The sequence below is a fragment of the Antedon mediterranea genome, chromosome 4, assembly GCF_964355755.1.
Source record: "Antedon mediterranea chromosome 4, ecAntMedi1.1, whole genome shotgun sequence".
NCBI lineage: Eukaryota > Metazoa > Echinodermata > Crinoidea > Comatulida > Antedonidae > Antedon > Antedon mediterranea.
The window spans coordinates 5952125-5969295 of NC_092673.1; the positions used below are offsets into that span (position 1 = coordinate 5952125).

General features: G+C 33.1%; 1 protein-coding gene across 1 annotated transcript in view; it reads right to left on the reverse strand.

The window, feature by feature from the left end:
• Window positions 1-494: 494 nt before the first annotated feature.
• Window positions 495-17171, reverse strand: part of LOC140046717 (contactin-1-like) — a 36241-nt gene continuing 19564 nt past the window's right edge. Inside the window, exons 12-30 of the mRNA XM_072091418.1 lie at window positions 15628-15825; window positions 14850-14918; window positions 14088-14217; window positions 13414-13598; window positions 11907-12044; window positions 11273-11446; window positions 10067-10134; window positions 8950-9169; window positions 8265-8335; window positions 7806-7923; window positions 7103-7216; window positions 6293-6439; window positions 5268-5441; window positions 4801-4933; window positions 4329-4465; window positions 3794-3890; window positions 3230-3435; window positions 2057-2121; window positions 495-1237 (exon numbers count right to left, since the gene is read on the reverse strand). Coding sequence (XP_071947519.1) covers window positions 1106-1237; window positions 2057-2121; window positions 3230-3435; window positions 3794-3890; window positions 4329-4465; window positions 4801-4933; window positions 5268-5441; window positions 6293-6439; window positions 7103-7216; window positions 7806-7923; window positions 8265-8335; window positions 8950-9169; window positions 10067-10134; window positions 11273-11446; window positions 11907-12044; window positions 13414-13598; window positions 14088-14217; window positions 14850-14918; window positions 15628-15825 — 2576 coding nt within the window. The 3' untranslated portion in view covers window positions 495-1105. The remainder of the gene's footprint in view (window positions 1238-2056; window positions 2122-3229; window positions 3436-3793; window positions 3891-4328; window positions 4466-4800; window positions 4934-5267; window positions 5442-6292; window positions 6440-7102; window positions 7217-7805; window positions 7924-8264; window positions 8336-8949; window positions 9170-10066; window positions 10135-11272; window positions 11447-11906; window positions 12045-13413; window positions 13599-14087; window positions 14218-14849; window positions 14919-15627; window positions 15826-17171) is intronic.

Genomic DNA, 17171 nt, shown 5'->3' on the forward strand with positions numbered 1-17171 from the left:
ATAAAATTAAACATCAAATTGAGCACACAAACTTGTTGTAACTAAATGCAATTGAAATCTTAACCATTTAAACATGAGTAATAAATACATCTACAACTTTCCCAAAATCAGAAACCTTTGACAAAACAAGACTGGCCCAAAATGTTTTGGTTTTTCACAAATCTGAATCCAATTTTTTTTTTAAAGTACAGAAATAATTTAAAACTTCTGGTTTCTACCTTTTGGAAGTCCAACATTGGGAGAATTGAGAATGATATCAATCGTTTTTATGATAATTATGTTATAAAACAACTTCTAATATAAATGTATAATATACATATTTGTATGTGTACAGATATTTGTTAGTAAAAATACATAAACTCTGGTATTGCCAAAATGCATTTGTTAAATTATAACATTAAAAATGTTTTCCTTAATAAAAAATAATATATATTTTACACAAAACTATTGATAATACGTATAATAATCATAACGTATAAAACAACATATATTTCAGATGAATAAAACACAACTTTTTTATAAAATGATGTTAATATATAACACAAGAAAATGGTTGATAAATTAAAGGTCAACTCTGGGTGGTAATTGTTTTTTTTATATACAAATGATAATGTATTATATATGATCAGCGACCAGAATAAAGAAATTGTAAAAATTTTCTCCTAATGCTTAAAGATGTATTGTCCCCTAAAAACATGAAAAATGAAGATTAATAAAATCAGATTTTAAATAGGCCATTTTGCAGTTTTAATAAAGTTATTCACAAAAAAACAACAAAAATATTTATTTCACTTAAAAGAAGACAAAATAAACAGTTAATTTTAACCAAAAACTCATTGTCTGACAGACAATTCTAGTATTTTTTTGAGGAAAATTTAATTTTTTTGATCCAGTTTTTGATTGCAGTGAATAAATATTGTGTGACATTAAAATGGCATATTCAACAAAAGATTTAAACAAATTATTTTTTCAGGGTGACAATATATCTTTAAACCCAGAGTTGATCTTCAGGAAAATGATGTTATTATGTTTGTTAGAAATAATTTGAATGACATAATAACAATGAAAACAAAAAATAAATGTATAAAATGATGATTTGACGTGATCATAATGTTGTGCGTTGTTTTGAAATAATATATGATGTTGACTCATCAATAGGTGTTTGTTGTTCCTCTTCGTGATTCAAGAGAGACGCAATCGCTGCTAAGTTTTGCTGATGTATCAGGTTACCTGATGTCTGTGAAGAAAATGAAATATACAATTTCAAAAATCTGTAAAATAGTGAAGACTACAGTGTGCATGGACTAGAAAATTCCAGATTTACATAAATGATGCATAACCATCATTGTAATAACCTTGGTTTATAGGCATTACGATAATTAACAAGGCATGCTTGTGGTAGTTTGTGTTAGAGAAGACACGTTTCTATGAGCACATCTTGCCTATAGCTCATTAACGCAGCTAACGTTTCTAATGCGGTGAAATCTTTTGTATAGCGGTGGGATACTTTGGAGATGCTCCCTTGTTTTGGTTGTATTCACTCAAAGAAACAGACAAAATGTAATTGTACTGGTATGTAATCTGTTTAGATATTTTAGCAAACCATATTACAAAATGATGCTTGCTAAAGAAGACTCGGAATTTAGAAGCAGAAACAGTCAATTCAATTTTCTTGCAAGAAATGTGTATGTAAAGTATGTAATAGTGGAAATATTGATTTCATTTGATTTTGAATAAGCCGTTTATACTCAAATGAGATGGATACCTTCCACACCATATCACAAACTTGTTCTACATAATTTCATTATTTAAATCCACAGACAAAAACACAATAGTACCACTCTTAAGATATGTTGTATCTACAATTGTATATAATGTCAATTGTATCTATTCTAATGTTCATGGTAATTAACACTTGTATTGTGGGGCTAGCGGCCTGTATATACCTTATAATATCTTTCACTGGAAAGAAAAAAGGTAAGGAGTGAATTTCTTGCATCTTTTCTTCAGTGTTTCCATACATGTTCATCACAAATGTAATTTAAACTATACTTACTTCTGTAAACAGTAGATCTAAGTCATCTGGTGATGTAGGTTTTGTACCATCCACTCCATTCAACCCTGTTTAAAAAGGCAATTCTTTTTGTTAATATGTTATTTTAAAATATGTTTTAAAATATTACTGAACTAATCATTTGCAGATTTTTACTTGTAAAAATTGAAAGCAGATTAGCTAGCGGAATGTTTATAATGTGTCCAAGAACATTCTTGCATTTTCAGTAATAACAGAGACTTGGTTCACAACAGAAGTGGAGCTGTAGTCATTCACATGCTTGCCATCTAATCCCCAAGTTCTAAGGAGCAATCCTGACCTAGTGTCAGAGGGGAACTCTTTTAACTCAACTCCCTATGCTTCGCCTTGTTTATAAGCACATTAAATCATAGTCTATTCATATTGTAATTGGCAAAAGCCAGAAAAATAGAGGTTTTAAGTTTTGGAAATGAAAACTTGTGTAACTAGAAAGCCACTCCGAGAGTGCATACCTCCGCCTACTGTAAAATTCTCCTACATCAGATTTCTCCGGTAAAAAAATATATATATATATTTGTGTGTGTCTTGTGATTTACGCTAATTTCACTACAAGCAGGTGTATGCGAGTTTGGTGTAATGGTTATGTAACAAGCCTTTCAATTAACAATAGCTTCAGTTGACTAACAATAGAACAGCAACGCGAAAATCAAACGAGTGAATTTGAAAAGAAATAGGTTTTGTAAACTACTCGCATCAAAAAACGTGCACATTAAATCAAATTATATTTTAAAATTACAAATCACAAATTATAACTCTTGCCTCTTGTACAAAAATTAAGTTTTTTGGACAATTAGTTCTCGAGAAAATTCAATTTGTTACTTTTAGACTGCTCGCCAGCTTTTGAAAAATTCTGTCCTATCTTTTTAACACTAGCAGGCCTGAAAAGTATACTAAAAAGTGGTCCAGAATTGGGACCGTGGTCCAAAATGGTCCCAAAATTTAATGGAATGGGCCCTTGACCACATATCTATCTGTACATTCATTTTGGTAAAGACCTTGTAATTACTTTTTGAGTAATCCTGCTAACAAACAAACAAACAGACAAACAGACAGACAAACAAACACACGCGATCGATTACATATACCTCCTTGGCGGAGGTAAATAACAAACTGCAGTAAACAAATTATGTATCATACCATTAGGAACAGTTGGTGTTATCCCCCTAGGCTTCTGAGGATTATATAGATTTGGAGAAGCTGACTGAACTCTAGTAGGTTGAGGGGCTCTTTTTTGTTGCTGCCTCTGATTACCGCCATTAGATGTTGGTGTACTAGTAACCACAACTGGATTGTTATCGCCAGGATACGAGTCTACAAATTGAACTTCTGATTTACCCTGAGGCCTGTTAAAAAAAACAATATAAAAAAGAAAAGTTTTAGATTCCCAGGTAATGAAACCGAGAAATACAGTAATGTATAAAGCAAGTCTACGAAAGTGACAAAAATGTTTTAAAAGTGCAAACTTAGATTCTTCAGCTTAATTTGGTAGTGTTACACTATCAACTTTCTGATTAATTGTGGACACAACTAATATCGATCAAAGCATAGAGATAATATCTCTATGATCAAAGTGATACACCTTGTCTTTACATTAGGTTAACCATAGAGATATTATCTCTATGGGTTAACCCTCATCTGATCATTGATTGACTTATTTACTTTTATTTGAATACAATATTAACAACTACAAAATTTACTTACGTAGCACTTCCACTAGAACTGGATAACTGAGATGTCATGGCAACCTGGTCACTGACTGAACTTGCGCCATCTGCTGTTGTTTGTTCATTGGCTAATACTAAAAATACATCAAAAGACCGATTTAAGAGGCAAGACCTAGTTTTGAGTTTAGGGTCATTCAGGAAATTATCTCACACGCTCATGTGGTTCAAGGGTCTGAACAAACCAACTTTGTAGTCTTTTCAAACTAGAGACTAGCAGCAGATGTGATGGTAAATACGCCTAACAACATGATAATTCTTGCATCTTTTGTGGAAAATTTAACCCCTCGGTAAAAATCCTGGCTATGGGCTTGCACACACAAAGCCAACAAATTTGCTTCCATAGACTGAGCCTCCAAAGAACATTAATATATAAGGAAACATGATGAAGGAAATTTTTATTTTCAAGATTGACACTCTGAAAACATTTTAAAGACATGGTGTTACTAAAATGTTTTCATTTGATGTTACAAGATTAAATGGCATAACATATATAATCATTGACAAAGACTTACAAAATTTGCGTAATGCTGACTTTCTCTTGAAGTTGTTGTCTTCCAAAGATTTGCACCAGACAAGAAGTACAACAGCAGCCATTGCAAAAGCTATTCCAGCCAACACTACACAACATATGAAGATGATCAAACTTGTCCTGTAATGTAATATATTTTGACAAAGTTAATTTAGTGACCACATGGGATCGTTCAGAGAAGAAAAGAATGAATGAAATTCAGGTCCACTATATTTCACATAGCACTAGCTTTAAATGCATTAAGATGAGTAAAGCTCTGTATACACAAAACAAAATTCATATCATTTACCTCATTAAAATGTATGGGTGGTTACTATTTTTTAAATTAAACTTGTAATACTGTCTGGAAAATATTATGATTTTGTTGTGCAATTTCTGAGCATCTTGTTTCACCTTAGTCAGCAGCTATGACATGTGTGATATTAATAGTATGGTCAGTTTAAATGCTAACTTACTTATTGGCAAAGTTAAGTGGGGATGACTCATTTGTATTTTCTGTTGGTTCTGTTGTAACTGAAGTAATACCTGTAGCAGGTGTACGGCCAAAATCTGGATCATCTGGCGGTTCACTTGTAACTGCTATTTCACCTGGAAAGAGACAAACTTAACATCAGTTTATGCAGTACATAATTAATGCACAAAACAAAATCTATGCCAACAGGGTCATATTTGAGTTTACCATGGCTTTGTTGTCTTACCACCATAATTTAAAGGTCTTTCAATTTTTTTAAGATCAATCTTTCTTTTTTAAATTCCCTGTTTATGAAACCATGCTTTAAAGATCTACTAGGCATATTTGTTATCCTTTCCTAAATTCAGAAAACTATGCATTGTGTCTTATAATGATTTGCATATCCACCTGGCCCAGATTTTATGTAAATTGTTTTCTCATAAAATGTCATCAATTATTACATATAAATACCTGTTGTAAAGTCATTGACAACAGCCTCGTCAGCTAGGCCTGCCGATGTTCTTGCCTTAATTGATACCCTATATGTGCTGTTAGGCAGCAAACCATTCAAAGTATACACAAGGCTACTGGTAACAACAACACCAGATGTAGCATTTGCCCATATAATCTGCTGATTCATAGATCCTGCAAATAAATAAAGCAATGAACAAATTTCCACATAGATTTATAAAACTTTGGTGAATTCAAACACAATACATAAGTTAATGTGACATTTTAATGCATAGCTGCAGTGAGTCTGTGGTGTGTTACCGTTTCAGTGTTACCATTGTATTGTGTTACCGTTGTAGAGTGTTTTGTAGAGTGTTACCGTTGTAGTGTGGTACCATTGTAGTGTAGTACTGTTGTAGTGTGGTACTATTGTAGTGTTACCATTGTAGAGTGTTTTGTAGAGTGTTATCGTTGTAGTGTGGTACCATTGTAGTGTGGTACTGTTATAGTGTGGTACTATTGTAGTGTTACCATTGTAGTGTGGTACTGTTGTAGTGTGGTACTGTTGTAGTGTGGTACCGTTGTAGTGTGTTACCATTGTAGTGTGGTACCATTGTAGTGTGGTACCATTTCAGTGTGTTATCATTGTGGTGTGTTACCGTTGTAGAGTGTTTTGTAGAGTGTTACCGTTGTAGTGTGGTACTGTTGTAGTGTTACCATTGTAGTGTGGTACCGTTGTAGTGTGGTACTGTTGTAGTGTGATACCATTGTAGTGTGGTACTGTTGTAGTGTTACCATTGTAGTGTGGTATCATTGTAGTGTGGTACCGTTGTAGTGTGGTACCGTTGTAGTGTGGTACTGTTGTAGTGTGGTACCATTGTAGTGTGGTACCATTGTAGTTTGGTACCATTGTAGTGTGGTGCCGTTTCAGTGTGGTTCCATTGTAGTGTGGTACCATTGTATTGTGGTACCATTGTAGTGTGGTACCATTGTAGTGTGGTACCGTTTCAGTGTGCTACCCTTCTAGTGTGAGATACACGCCTTACCTTGTGCATTTGCTGTTGTCAGTTTTATAAGATTATATTCTAGTGTATAGTCCAAAATCACTCCATTATTCTGCTCTGGTGACCACCATCTAATGACAAGAGACGTTGAGCCTGGTGTAGCTGCTACATTTCTAACAGGTCCAGGAACTGAAATTAATATAAATGTATTAATCAGTACCTGCATTTCTAAACTGAATTAGTACAATTATTATTAAAGTGGTAAACTTGTAACAGGTCCACAAACTAAAATTTAAATTGTAATAAACATATTAAAGATGTATTATTTTCCATTTTAATATCACCTAATGGTTATCCATTTTGACCAAAAATTGGATCGAAAAAAATGCATTTGCCTAAAGCAAAAATAGTCAAATTGCCTGCCAGCAAATGTGTTTTTAGTTGAATTTAAACATTTATTTTGTCATTTTATAAGTGAAAACATAAATTTGTTTTTTTTCTACAAAAGTGATTAACTTTTTTAAAACTACAAAATAATCTATTCAAAGTCTGATTTTATTAATCTTTATTTTGTGGGACAATACATCTTTAATAAATAGTAATATTTCCAGGAACTGAAACATTGTCAACATTTTGTCTAGAGGTCAAAGGATTAAATTATACTTTTTCTACCTTCCACAACTTATAATTTTAAATAATAGTAGTAGTTCAATATTATAGCCTATATTTCCATCATTAGCTGGTTATTCAATTACTTAATTTAATTGTAGATAGAAACTCTGTTGTTGTTCATTTGTTGGTTAAAGTTATGAAATCAATTGTGTTTTATGTGACAATAGTCATAAGGCTTACTTCCATCCATTGTGGTGGCTGTTACAGGTGATGATCTTGGTCCCTCTGATATCATAGATCCAATTTGATTGAAGCCAGACACTTGCAAATTGTAACTACTACCTGGTTGTAGTCCTGATAGAGAAATTATTATCTTCTTATTTGTTTATTTATGATACATAGTGTAAAGCTGTCTAAACTATCAAACTAATTTGACAAAAAAAGTATGATGTGCACAAATATGGTAGTGATATGACATAATCTTGTCCATATATGGGCACATAAAGTTTTTGTCACATAAAGTTTGATAGTGTAGAAAAATTGACCATATGTTTCTATTGTCTATTGGCAGGATAAACTGTGCAGTTAGTTATCTGTGCTAACAATCAACTAGTAAATAGGGGCTAACTGCATGGTTACTGCGCTGATAGGAATCTATGATTTGAACGCAAGGTCGACCATGCCGATAAAATTTCTGTACAAGTTTGAGTGCGTATGCGCATACAAGAAAACCTCCACATACCGTTGTGAATAGGCAACAAGATTTGCCTGATTCGGTTTTGGTTTGTGTAGGTACTCATGTGACAAAGACAATTGTGTTGCGTAACATCGAAACAACAAATTCGAGACATGGAAGGCATCCGACAGCATTCGTAGTTGACCGACTTCCGCGTCCCACCAACCCGCGTTGCTATTTCAACAACTCTTTAATTTTTGTACATACCTGAAATGGTAGTTTGTGTTGCAAGTACAGTAACATTGTAAAATGTTTGGTCAACCAAATGTTGATAGTGTAGAATGTAACCGGACAGCTGACCATTGGCTGAAGCAGCAGAAATACCCTATTAACAAAAATACATTTGTTAAAAAATATTCAACAGTAATTAAATGGCAATTACAGCATTTGTTTGACAAAAAAATACCACAGTGGTACGACCGATGTTAAGAAGAGAAGTCATGGTATTGTGACAGACAAATGACCAGAACCTTGACACATAATAATGTATTACACTGCTTAATAAGTTAAGCTCTGTCTACACTATGAACTAGTTTGACAAAAAAGTGTGATTGCCAAAATATGGTAATGATATGACCAACTATGGTAGTGATCATTATGCCCATGGGCACATCACATTTTCCTGTCACATGAAGTTTGATAGTGTATACAAAGCGTAATACTCACATTCCAAGAGACTTGCAAAGCTGTTTGACTTAGAGCAGTTGCAGCTAAACCTGTTGGTACAACAGATGGTGCTGTAAAGCAATAAACAAACTTTTATTAAATTTTTCCCAAATTGTAATTTCTTTAATTTACATAGATGTGAATAGCAACAGGAAATAGGCATTAAATTAATGTAGAAACGATAACTGCTATAAGTATTTTAGCTGTACTTTTAACTGGATTTGTACTTTTTATGTCCTCTTTTAACTATTTTATATAACATCTTGTTCTCAGTTTTATGTGATTTTATACTTTTTATTACTGTTTGTGCGACAATGTTTTTAGACAATTAATATGTGTACTTTCAGCCAAAGTTTCAAGCCATTCATGAGTTTGACAATAAAGTTTATTGAATTGAATTTAATTGAATTGAATCTACAGATGACTTGAAATAAGTATATTACAATACAGTATAACTCTTTTTTTTAGAAACCTTAATTCAGGAGATACCCACATTGTGGGGACAATTTCCAATAAAACAAAGAACCTCTACCTAAGGCCTGGAATACTATAGCCAACCCCTATTATCACCAAAGGTTCTCTCTTGATCTATAATAATAAATACTTTATTTTAACACGGAAAAGCTTGTGTCACCATAAAGGTGTTCTTCTGTGTATTTTATCATTTATGTTCCACCTATCTTACCTCCAGGCAGTGTTTGTGTTGTCATTGACGAGCTGTACGGCCCAAATCCGGATTCACTAAAAGCCTGTAATCTGACCGTGTAAAATGTAAATGACTGTAGGTCTGTCAGTGTTACTTCTGTTGTCGTTGCTGATACACTGCGAAATCTGGTGGCTCCACCACTTGTGTATTCAATTTTGTAGCCTTGCAACGGCTCAGATAAGTAAATGCTTGGGATATTCTGTTGACACAAAATATGTATTATGATTAATATTAAATTCTCTTAAAACTAATAAATGTAATATTACCATTAACATGAATATATATATATGAACATAACTGATGCCATAACATTGGTTGAAATAAAATGTGTGCAGTATGAATATGTGCCAAACAGAATCAACAGAAAAAATGTTACGCTGAAACGTACCAGTCAGGCACCCTCCTCCCCACTCTTCTAAATTTCAGCAAATACAATACGATAGATTGTACAATTTTTAGAGCATCCCCCCCCCCCCCCCGCAAATTTTAAAATCCTAGGATCTGCATCTGTTTTAATTGTAGTAATATATGCTCATCCCACAGCATAAGACCTTCCACAGCAGCCTACCTTTTAAAGTATTATAATCCAAAAACAGTTGAATTAGCAAATCAATTTGTATGAAGGAGCCCTTCTCACATCCAAGAGGCATGGCTGCTTGTGTAGGCCTCGAGGCTAATGCATGTTACAGTCACTAGTGATCTGGATGTGAGTGACTGTCAGTAGGCCTAGCACACACAGGTCTAAGGTTTAGAGGAACTTGTTGCCTAAATGTATATTTTGTTTTCACTATCCTTATACAAACAATCAGTCATGTCGTATAGTAACTAATAAGACTAATACAGTGCACATTTCTATGATATAAATCATAATCAGCGGCGCTTAATCTGCTGTCATAAAATTGGTTGAAGTAAAATGAAATTTGTGCCAAACAGAATCAAGGAGCCTCTCTCACATCCAAGAGGTATGACTGAACACAATGTAATAAAATATTGCAGGACTGGGCTGCACGTTTAATAACTGAAATTAAAAAAATATCCACTTGATTTCAATAAACATATGTAGCATTAATTGTGACTATATTCTTGTCCTACTTACTGTCCATGTAACCTTGATTGTAGAAGATGTACTCACAAGCCTGATGTTAGGTGGTGCTATACCAGGAGCTGACAAAACAAAAAACATAAAAAGCATATTATAAATAAGTGCATGTATTAATAAAACCATTACAATAGAATGGAAAACAGTCTAAAAATATTGGAAATGAATTAAATTACCCTATATAAGGAATTATATGTTAGATAATATAAATAAATGAGATTATTTGGTCATGCCATTTGTCCAGTGGAAGGAAAACGATGATGAGGACGTCCAGCAACATCATGGGCAAATGACATAAAAGAATGCATTGGACAAGGATTGGCAGCAGCATCATTATCAGCTCGGGACAGTAAATGTTGGCTTGAAAAATGTGATGACCACCACAGCACGATTCGTGCCACTGGACTAAGAGATATATTCTTCAGTCGCAAAACAAACACCAACAAATTGTTTTTTTTAGTGTCAATCTAAATTTAATGAATTAAATTACTTCAGATCTAAATTGCAAGCTCATCTATGGTATGCTGTTACAGAGTCACTCCTACGATTTATAAGCATTAAAAGTGTCTTCAGATAAGCTTTTTAAAGACACTGGATTAGGGTTGCATTAAGTCACATCCTTTAAACACCCATGTCTTATCTTGAAAGATTTTATTTACAATAAAAATAAGACCTTTAAAATAAGATTTAGAAATGGAATATTTTTACTAGTTTTTTGTGAATAAACAGAGCTTTTTAGAGTTTTTGAAATGGAATAGTGAAATGTAAAATATCATAGCAGAAACTATATCATCAAACTATCCATTTTGCTCTAAATTATTTACAGTAATTTTCTTTTGGCTTTAATGTGCCTAGAGATACTGAAATATATGTTGAAGGGAGTAATTTATCCATTTGTAAAAATTGTAATTGTAAATGTGCTATAACTACGTCGCTTTCACACTGGGCCTAGACAACCCCCCCCCCCCCCCTTCTGTTACAAAAGTAAAGATCAAAACAGCTATTTATAAAATCGATCTCCACAATTGAGAACTAAGTCAGTATGTTGAAAGTGTAAAAAGTGGCTAGCAAAACGGACTGAACATACTATGAAGTGATTTAACTGTAGAGTCTTTGCATATCAAGCAAAAAACTTTGAGTTTTAAGTTGATTGGGGCTAGTTTGTTGCTCTGGCGACTCTCTAAAACTTCTGAAAATACTTACGAGCTGGGTTAGTAGTGAATGGGGCTTGTGTGGAGTAGTCACCCCACTGTTCTAGGCCTCCTGTCACTGTGGATGCTCGTACTCTAAATGAGTAGCTTGTACCACCCTGTAGGCCTGTAATGATTTCTTGAACAGTTGGATTCACCCCACCTGGAACTTGAACCACTCGTTGATCTAATTATAAGTAAATAAATAAAACTCATTTATTTAAATTATAATTTGAAACTTTAACTTTTAATATATTTATCTTAAAATTTTATATGTTTGTTTTCATAATGTCTGGGGTGGGAGACAAAAATGGTAACCAAAGGTGGTGACATAAGGTATAGTGAATAAAGTAAATTATAAAACCCAGTTGGTAGTCTACAAGTGCCGCTTACTTGGATAAACCAACAGATTTTTTCCCTCCTAGAGTAAAACATAACGGCAAAGGTATGCATGGACGGAGTCGCCCACATGAAGGCATGACTCGTGATCGATACTACTGTCTCGAAGAAGTGTTCGTATGTATGTGTTGGTTTATCCAGATAAGCTAGGCACAACAGAACAATCACATTGAAGGAAAATTATCCACAGGATATAAAGAGATAGGGAGAAAATTAACTTTTTAAATGATGACATTGAAGGAATTTACCTGTTGGTGTGGTAGTTGTGTAATATTTAATCTCATACTTGTATATAGAAGCATATCTTATAGCAGGAATTTCCCAGGTCAATGTGACAGACGTTGAGTTACCATTCAAAACTTGTAAATTCCTAGGTGCTGACGGGCCTACAAAAACAAAAGAAAGAATCGCAAAAAAAAGTTAATGAATATAACATTTCTATTTGTAATGTATACTATCCAATACGAATAGTCACAATAGAACAAGGTAAATATGTCAGGGCTTGTTCTCCCTACAAGTGCCTTTGTAATGTTTACTATCCAATACCAATAGTCACAATAAAACAAGGTAAATATGTCAGGGCTTGTTCTCCCTACAAGTGCCTCTGTAATGTTTACTATCCAATACCAATAGTCACAATAGAACAAGGTAAATATGTCAGGGCTTGTTCTCCCTACAAGTGCCTTTGTAATGTTTACTATCCAATACGAATAGTCACAATAAAACAAGGTAAATATGTCAGGGCTTGTTCTCCCTACAAGTGCCTTTGTAATGTTTACTATCCAATACCAATAGTCACAATAGAACAAGGTAAATATGTCAGGGCTTGTTCTCCCTACAAGTGCCTTTGTAATGTTTACTATCCAATACCAATAGTCACAATAGAACAAGGTAAATATGTCAGGGCTTGTTCTCCCTACAAGTGCCTTTGTAATGTTTACTATCCAATACCAATAGTCACAATAGAACAAGGTAAATATGTCAGGGCTTGTTCTCCCTACAAGTGCCTCTGTAATGTTTACTATCCAATACCAATAGTCACAATAGAACAAGGTAAATATGTCAGGGCTTGTTCTCCCTACAAGTGCCTTTGTAATGTTTACTATCCAATACCAATAGTCACAATAGAACAAGGTAAATATGTCAGGGCTTGTTCTCCCTACAAGTGCCTTTGTAATGTTTACTATCCAATACCAATAGTCACAATAGAACAAGGTAAATATGTCAGGGCTTGTTCTCCCTACAAGTGCCTTTGTAATGTTTACTATCCAATACCAATAGTCACAATAGAACAAGGTAAATATGTCAGGGCTTGTTCTCCCTACAAGTGCCTTTGTAATGTTTACTATCCAATACCAATAGTCACAATAAAACAAGGTAAATATGTCAGGGCTTGTTCTCCCTACAAGTGCCTTTGTAATGTTTACTATCCAATACCAATAGTCACAATAAAACAAGGTAAATATGTCAGGGCTTGTTCTCCCTACAAGTGCCTCTTTAATATTCTTATTCATTTTGCGTTCCTTATAGAGTTTAAGTCCTCTTACATATACTCTTGTATGCTATAGTTTAGTATCTTTGTTTTAATTAGTTTTTTACATTACTTTTTTTTTGTTCTATTAAAATTCTTAAATTAAAAACTTGCTTAAGCCTAAGTAGGGGTTGGCCGTAATGCTAAACATATATTTTCCATTGTTTCACAGGAATGTGTCCCCTTCATAGAGATGTCCCCCTGAATAGGGTGGTCCCAATTACCTGAAACAGATGGTGTTGTAAACATTACAACAATGCTTGGCTCTGAGACTGAAACGCTGTTCTTGGCAAACAGTCGGAATGAGTATGTTTGAGATTCTATCAATCCAGTCACTGCATAACTTTGTATTCCTGGAGTAGATGGGACATTGTCCATGAATGTCTGCCAAAGTGCGAATGCTGATGCACTGTGCGATTAACAAATTAATAAAATATTGATTATTAGCTTGAAATATAAAATATAATTATTTCATATATTTTTTTTCCAGAAAACCAGAATAAGCATTTTTAATAGGTTTTTAAAGTGATGATGTTATTTTTAAAAATCTCTGCAAGAATAAAATATGTAATAAAATTTGAAAGTTTGGTGCGCTTTTTGGTGCAATTATTGAATCGGTTGCTGGTGTGTTTTAATGTAGATCTAATTTACATACCAGTCTCTCTCATTATAATAATATGGGCATTTTGGACGAAAACATTTTATTTTCACGATGTAATTTTATTTTCTTCTTATATTCTTGTATGTAATAATTGATATGGTTGCTAACGTTGTAAGTAGATTGTTAATTATAATGCTAAAGTGAAACTGAAGGTTGTTCAAATAAATACTGATAATCTAAACAAAAGATTTAACATTTGTAATGATCTGAAATGTATTTGAAATCTACTGTTCTTACCTTTGTTTATATTGTATAGTGTATTGTTTAGAATCTGCTACATCACCAGTAGGTATCCAGGTTACGTTAACAGCCACAGGGCTAATAGACACTACAGTCTGAATCTGTGGAGGGCTAGGTTTTGCTATAAAAAAGAGACAAAGTTTTTATCGGATTTCTTTATTAAAAATGTGAACTATTTATGAGGCAGGGATGGTTACAGTTGGCCTAGCGATTTTTTTTCACGTAAAAATTAAAAAATAGACACGATCCGTTAATAAACATATATCATCAAATGACAAGAATATATTCAGATGTGTTATGTAATGTGAATAAAATTGATCTGGGCAACTCAAAAATGTTAAATTATGCTAAATTTTTGTAAGATTTATTTTTTAAAATTGCAAACAAAATTAATGATTCTCATGAAGCTAAAATTGCATAAAAGAAAACTAAATCAAAACGAAAACTTTTAAAATTGCACTTAGGACAGTCAGTCAGATTTTAAACTTGGACGATATTGAATGTACTGTAGGTCTTAGTTGCCAATGGCTTACCCCTCATTTTAAATGACATTATTTCACTGTATCTAAATATAACCCACAGAAAAGTCTATATCATATTTTAAATGCTAGCTAACATTAAATCAACTTTAAAAAAAAAATAGGTTAAAAAAGCAGATCTGAGTCAGAATGAGTGGTGTCCTGATTTTTGCAATAATTCTGTTAAAACACATGACTTTTTACACTGTTGCTAGGCGATTGTAAATTAAGTTTTCCTTACAAATAACTGAGACGTAGAAGCTGTTCCTGTCACTGCCAATTCCATTGGAAGCCACACATGTGTAAGTACCTACGACAGGAAAACACATTTCATGCACATTAATTGATTGTTCCTATTAGACATACATGTTATGCCATATACCAGTCATGTTCCTAATCATACAAGGCTTCAGAATTATGAGCATATCACGATTAAGATCACAATTCAGTGTTTTCATTAACAAAAAAAGTGTTCAAACACACTTGTTTTTGACATTAAGTGCTGTAATATATTTTACAGACAAATTGGAACGTGTTATCGCTGTGGATCAATGACATTTTCCAGAATCAAGATATAACCTACACGATGACTGAATATATGAAAGCACTGGTAGTAAGGCAAAACCAAATTAGGACCTGTGAACAATTTTGAATTTCAAAATGAGGCCTTCCTTTCAAATTTGGATTTCCAAATGAAAGAAGAAGCACATTTCATGCTTTTTTTAATTGGCTTACATTTGGAGATAGTGAATTAAATGTATTGGCTATATTTGGATAATGCATTAATTTATTGTACTTTGAATAACTTGCATTTTTCTTGCCAAACTCAATTTTTGTAATATTTAATGTAGTTTAATTAAAAACTGCTGAAATTTTGATTAGGTCCACTGGGAAACACTCTATTTTTCGAGGAGTGTACAAAGTTCTTTATGATACACATACACATTGTATGTACACGGGACCAATGGCTTTATTACATATCTTAAGGATAAGGCAATGAGAGTAGTTGAAACACTTACCCTGGTCAGTATTTTGACCATCATATACTAAAAGCGAGTTAGTAGTGGGGAAACGCACTTTTGCACTGGGCAACAAAGCATGGCCATCTTTCAACCAGTCGTATAAGGGTGTTGGAAATCCTGCAGCGTAACATGAGACCCTGATGTCAGTGCCGCTCACTACCTCAATATCATTAATGACAGAAACCACAGGAGAGGCTAAGGGAAGCAAGAAAACGTTAAGGTCACATTTTAATTAATTACATGCCTGCATCAGCAACATTAAATGTATTTTTAATCAAATGTTGTGAATCATAGTCTTAAAAAGTACATTTGATTAAGTTATTAAACTTTCTCTGAAATTAAACTTTCTGAAGTTTATACCATAAAAAAAATCAAATTCAAGACATTACATCTGGGTTTAAAATCGGCCACTTGGTTTTTCTAAACTAGGTAGCTTTTCGATTCGACGACCTATGTTCTATATATATTGTGTTCTTGGTTGTCAGCTGAACACAGAATATATTAAAAATATGTTGAATACCATTATCACAGTGCACATTCTTACAACTTGTAACATATTTTGATCTCTCAACTTATTAAATGCTTTCATACACGCTTTCCCAAACATTCAGAAACCTCAGGAGAAGTATGTCATTGTATAGTTAGGGTGCAATTTGATAATTATTAGTGCAACTTTCGAATGAATAAAAAACGTCACACTGCAATACTTTCAAACCGTTGTACTGTGATTGGTCAGTTAAAAACCAGGACAAAGCAACACAAACTCGGGACATCTCAGAACAAAAGGACATGTCTGTTGCTGGTGTTTTTTTTAGGAGGATTTTCACAAACTGCCATCACACTACGCAAACCTGAAAACAGTTTGTTATATGTTGTAACAAATGTTTTGCAAATGTGAAAAGGGTATTAGAATCTTGTGCCGAAGCACCATCCTAATGTTCTGCATGTAAACCCGACCTAGACCAGTTTGCAGGTCATCAAAAATTATACTTTTTTAAAAATTGTTTTAATTTATTCAGATTCCGAAATAAAAGATTGAATATTAGTCTTTACTTTTACACTAATATCTACAACTTCTATACAAATCTTAAAATAAAAAAAAACATCAATCCCCTTAAAGGAAATAAAAACAAAATGCCATTTTAAAGGAAACATTTTAACGGAAACATACCCTACTTTAACCAATTGTACATTTATTGTATAACATGTGTGAAAGTGATATGAAAATTAGGATTAAAATATTAGTTATCTGCAATGTAATCAGATATTATTAAGCAATTGTATCATATAGATGAATCAGTAATTGCATATTCAGCCTTAAAATCTCAATAGAGGAAATGGATATATACAAGGTGATGTTTTTATCCATTAGAAAACCTCATTTAAGTGGAGCATTACTCATTCACATAACCCTATAAATATAATTGTATATTTTCTGAATATTTTATTGACAAGGACAACTTTATTTTTGTTTGATATATTACAATTAAATATAACATTCAGTTCATTTCTTTAAGACTAAAACAATAATAAAAAAGACA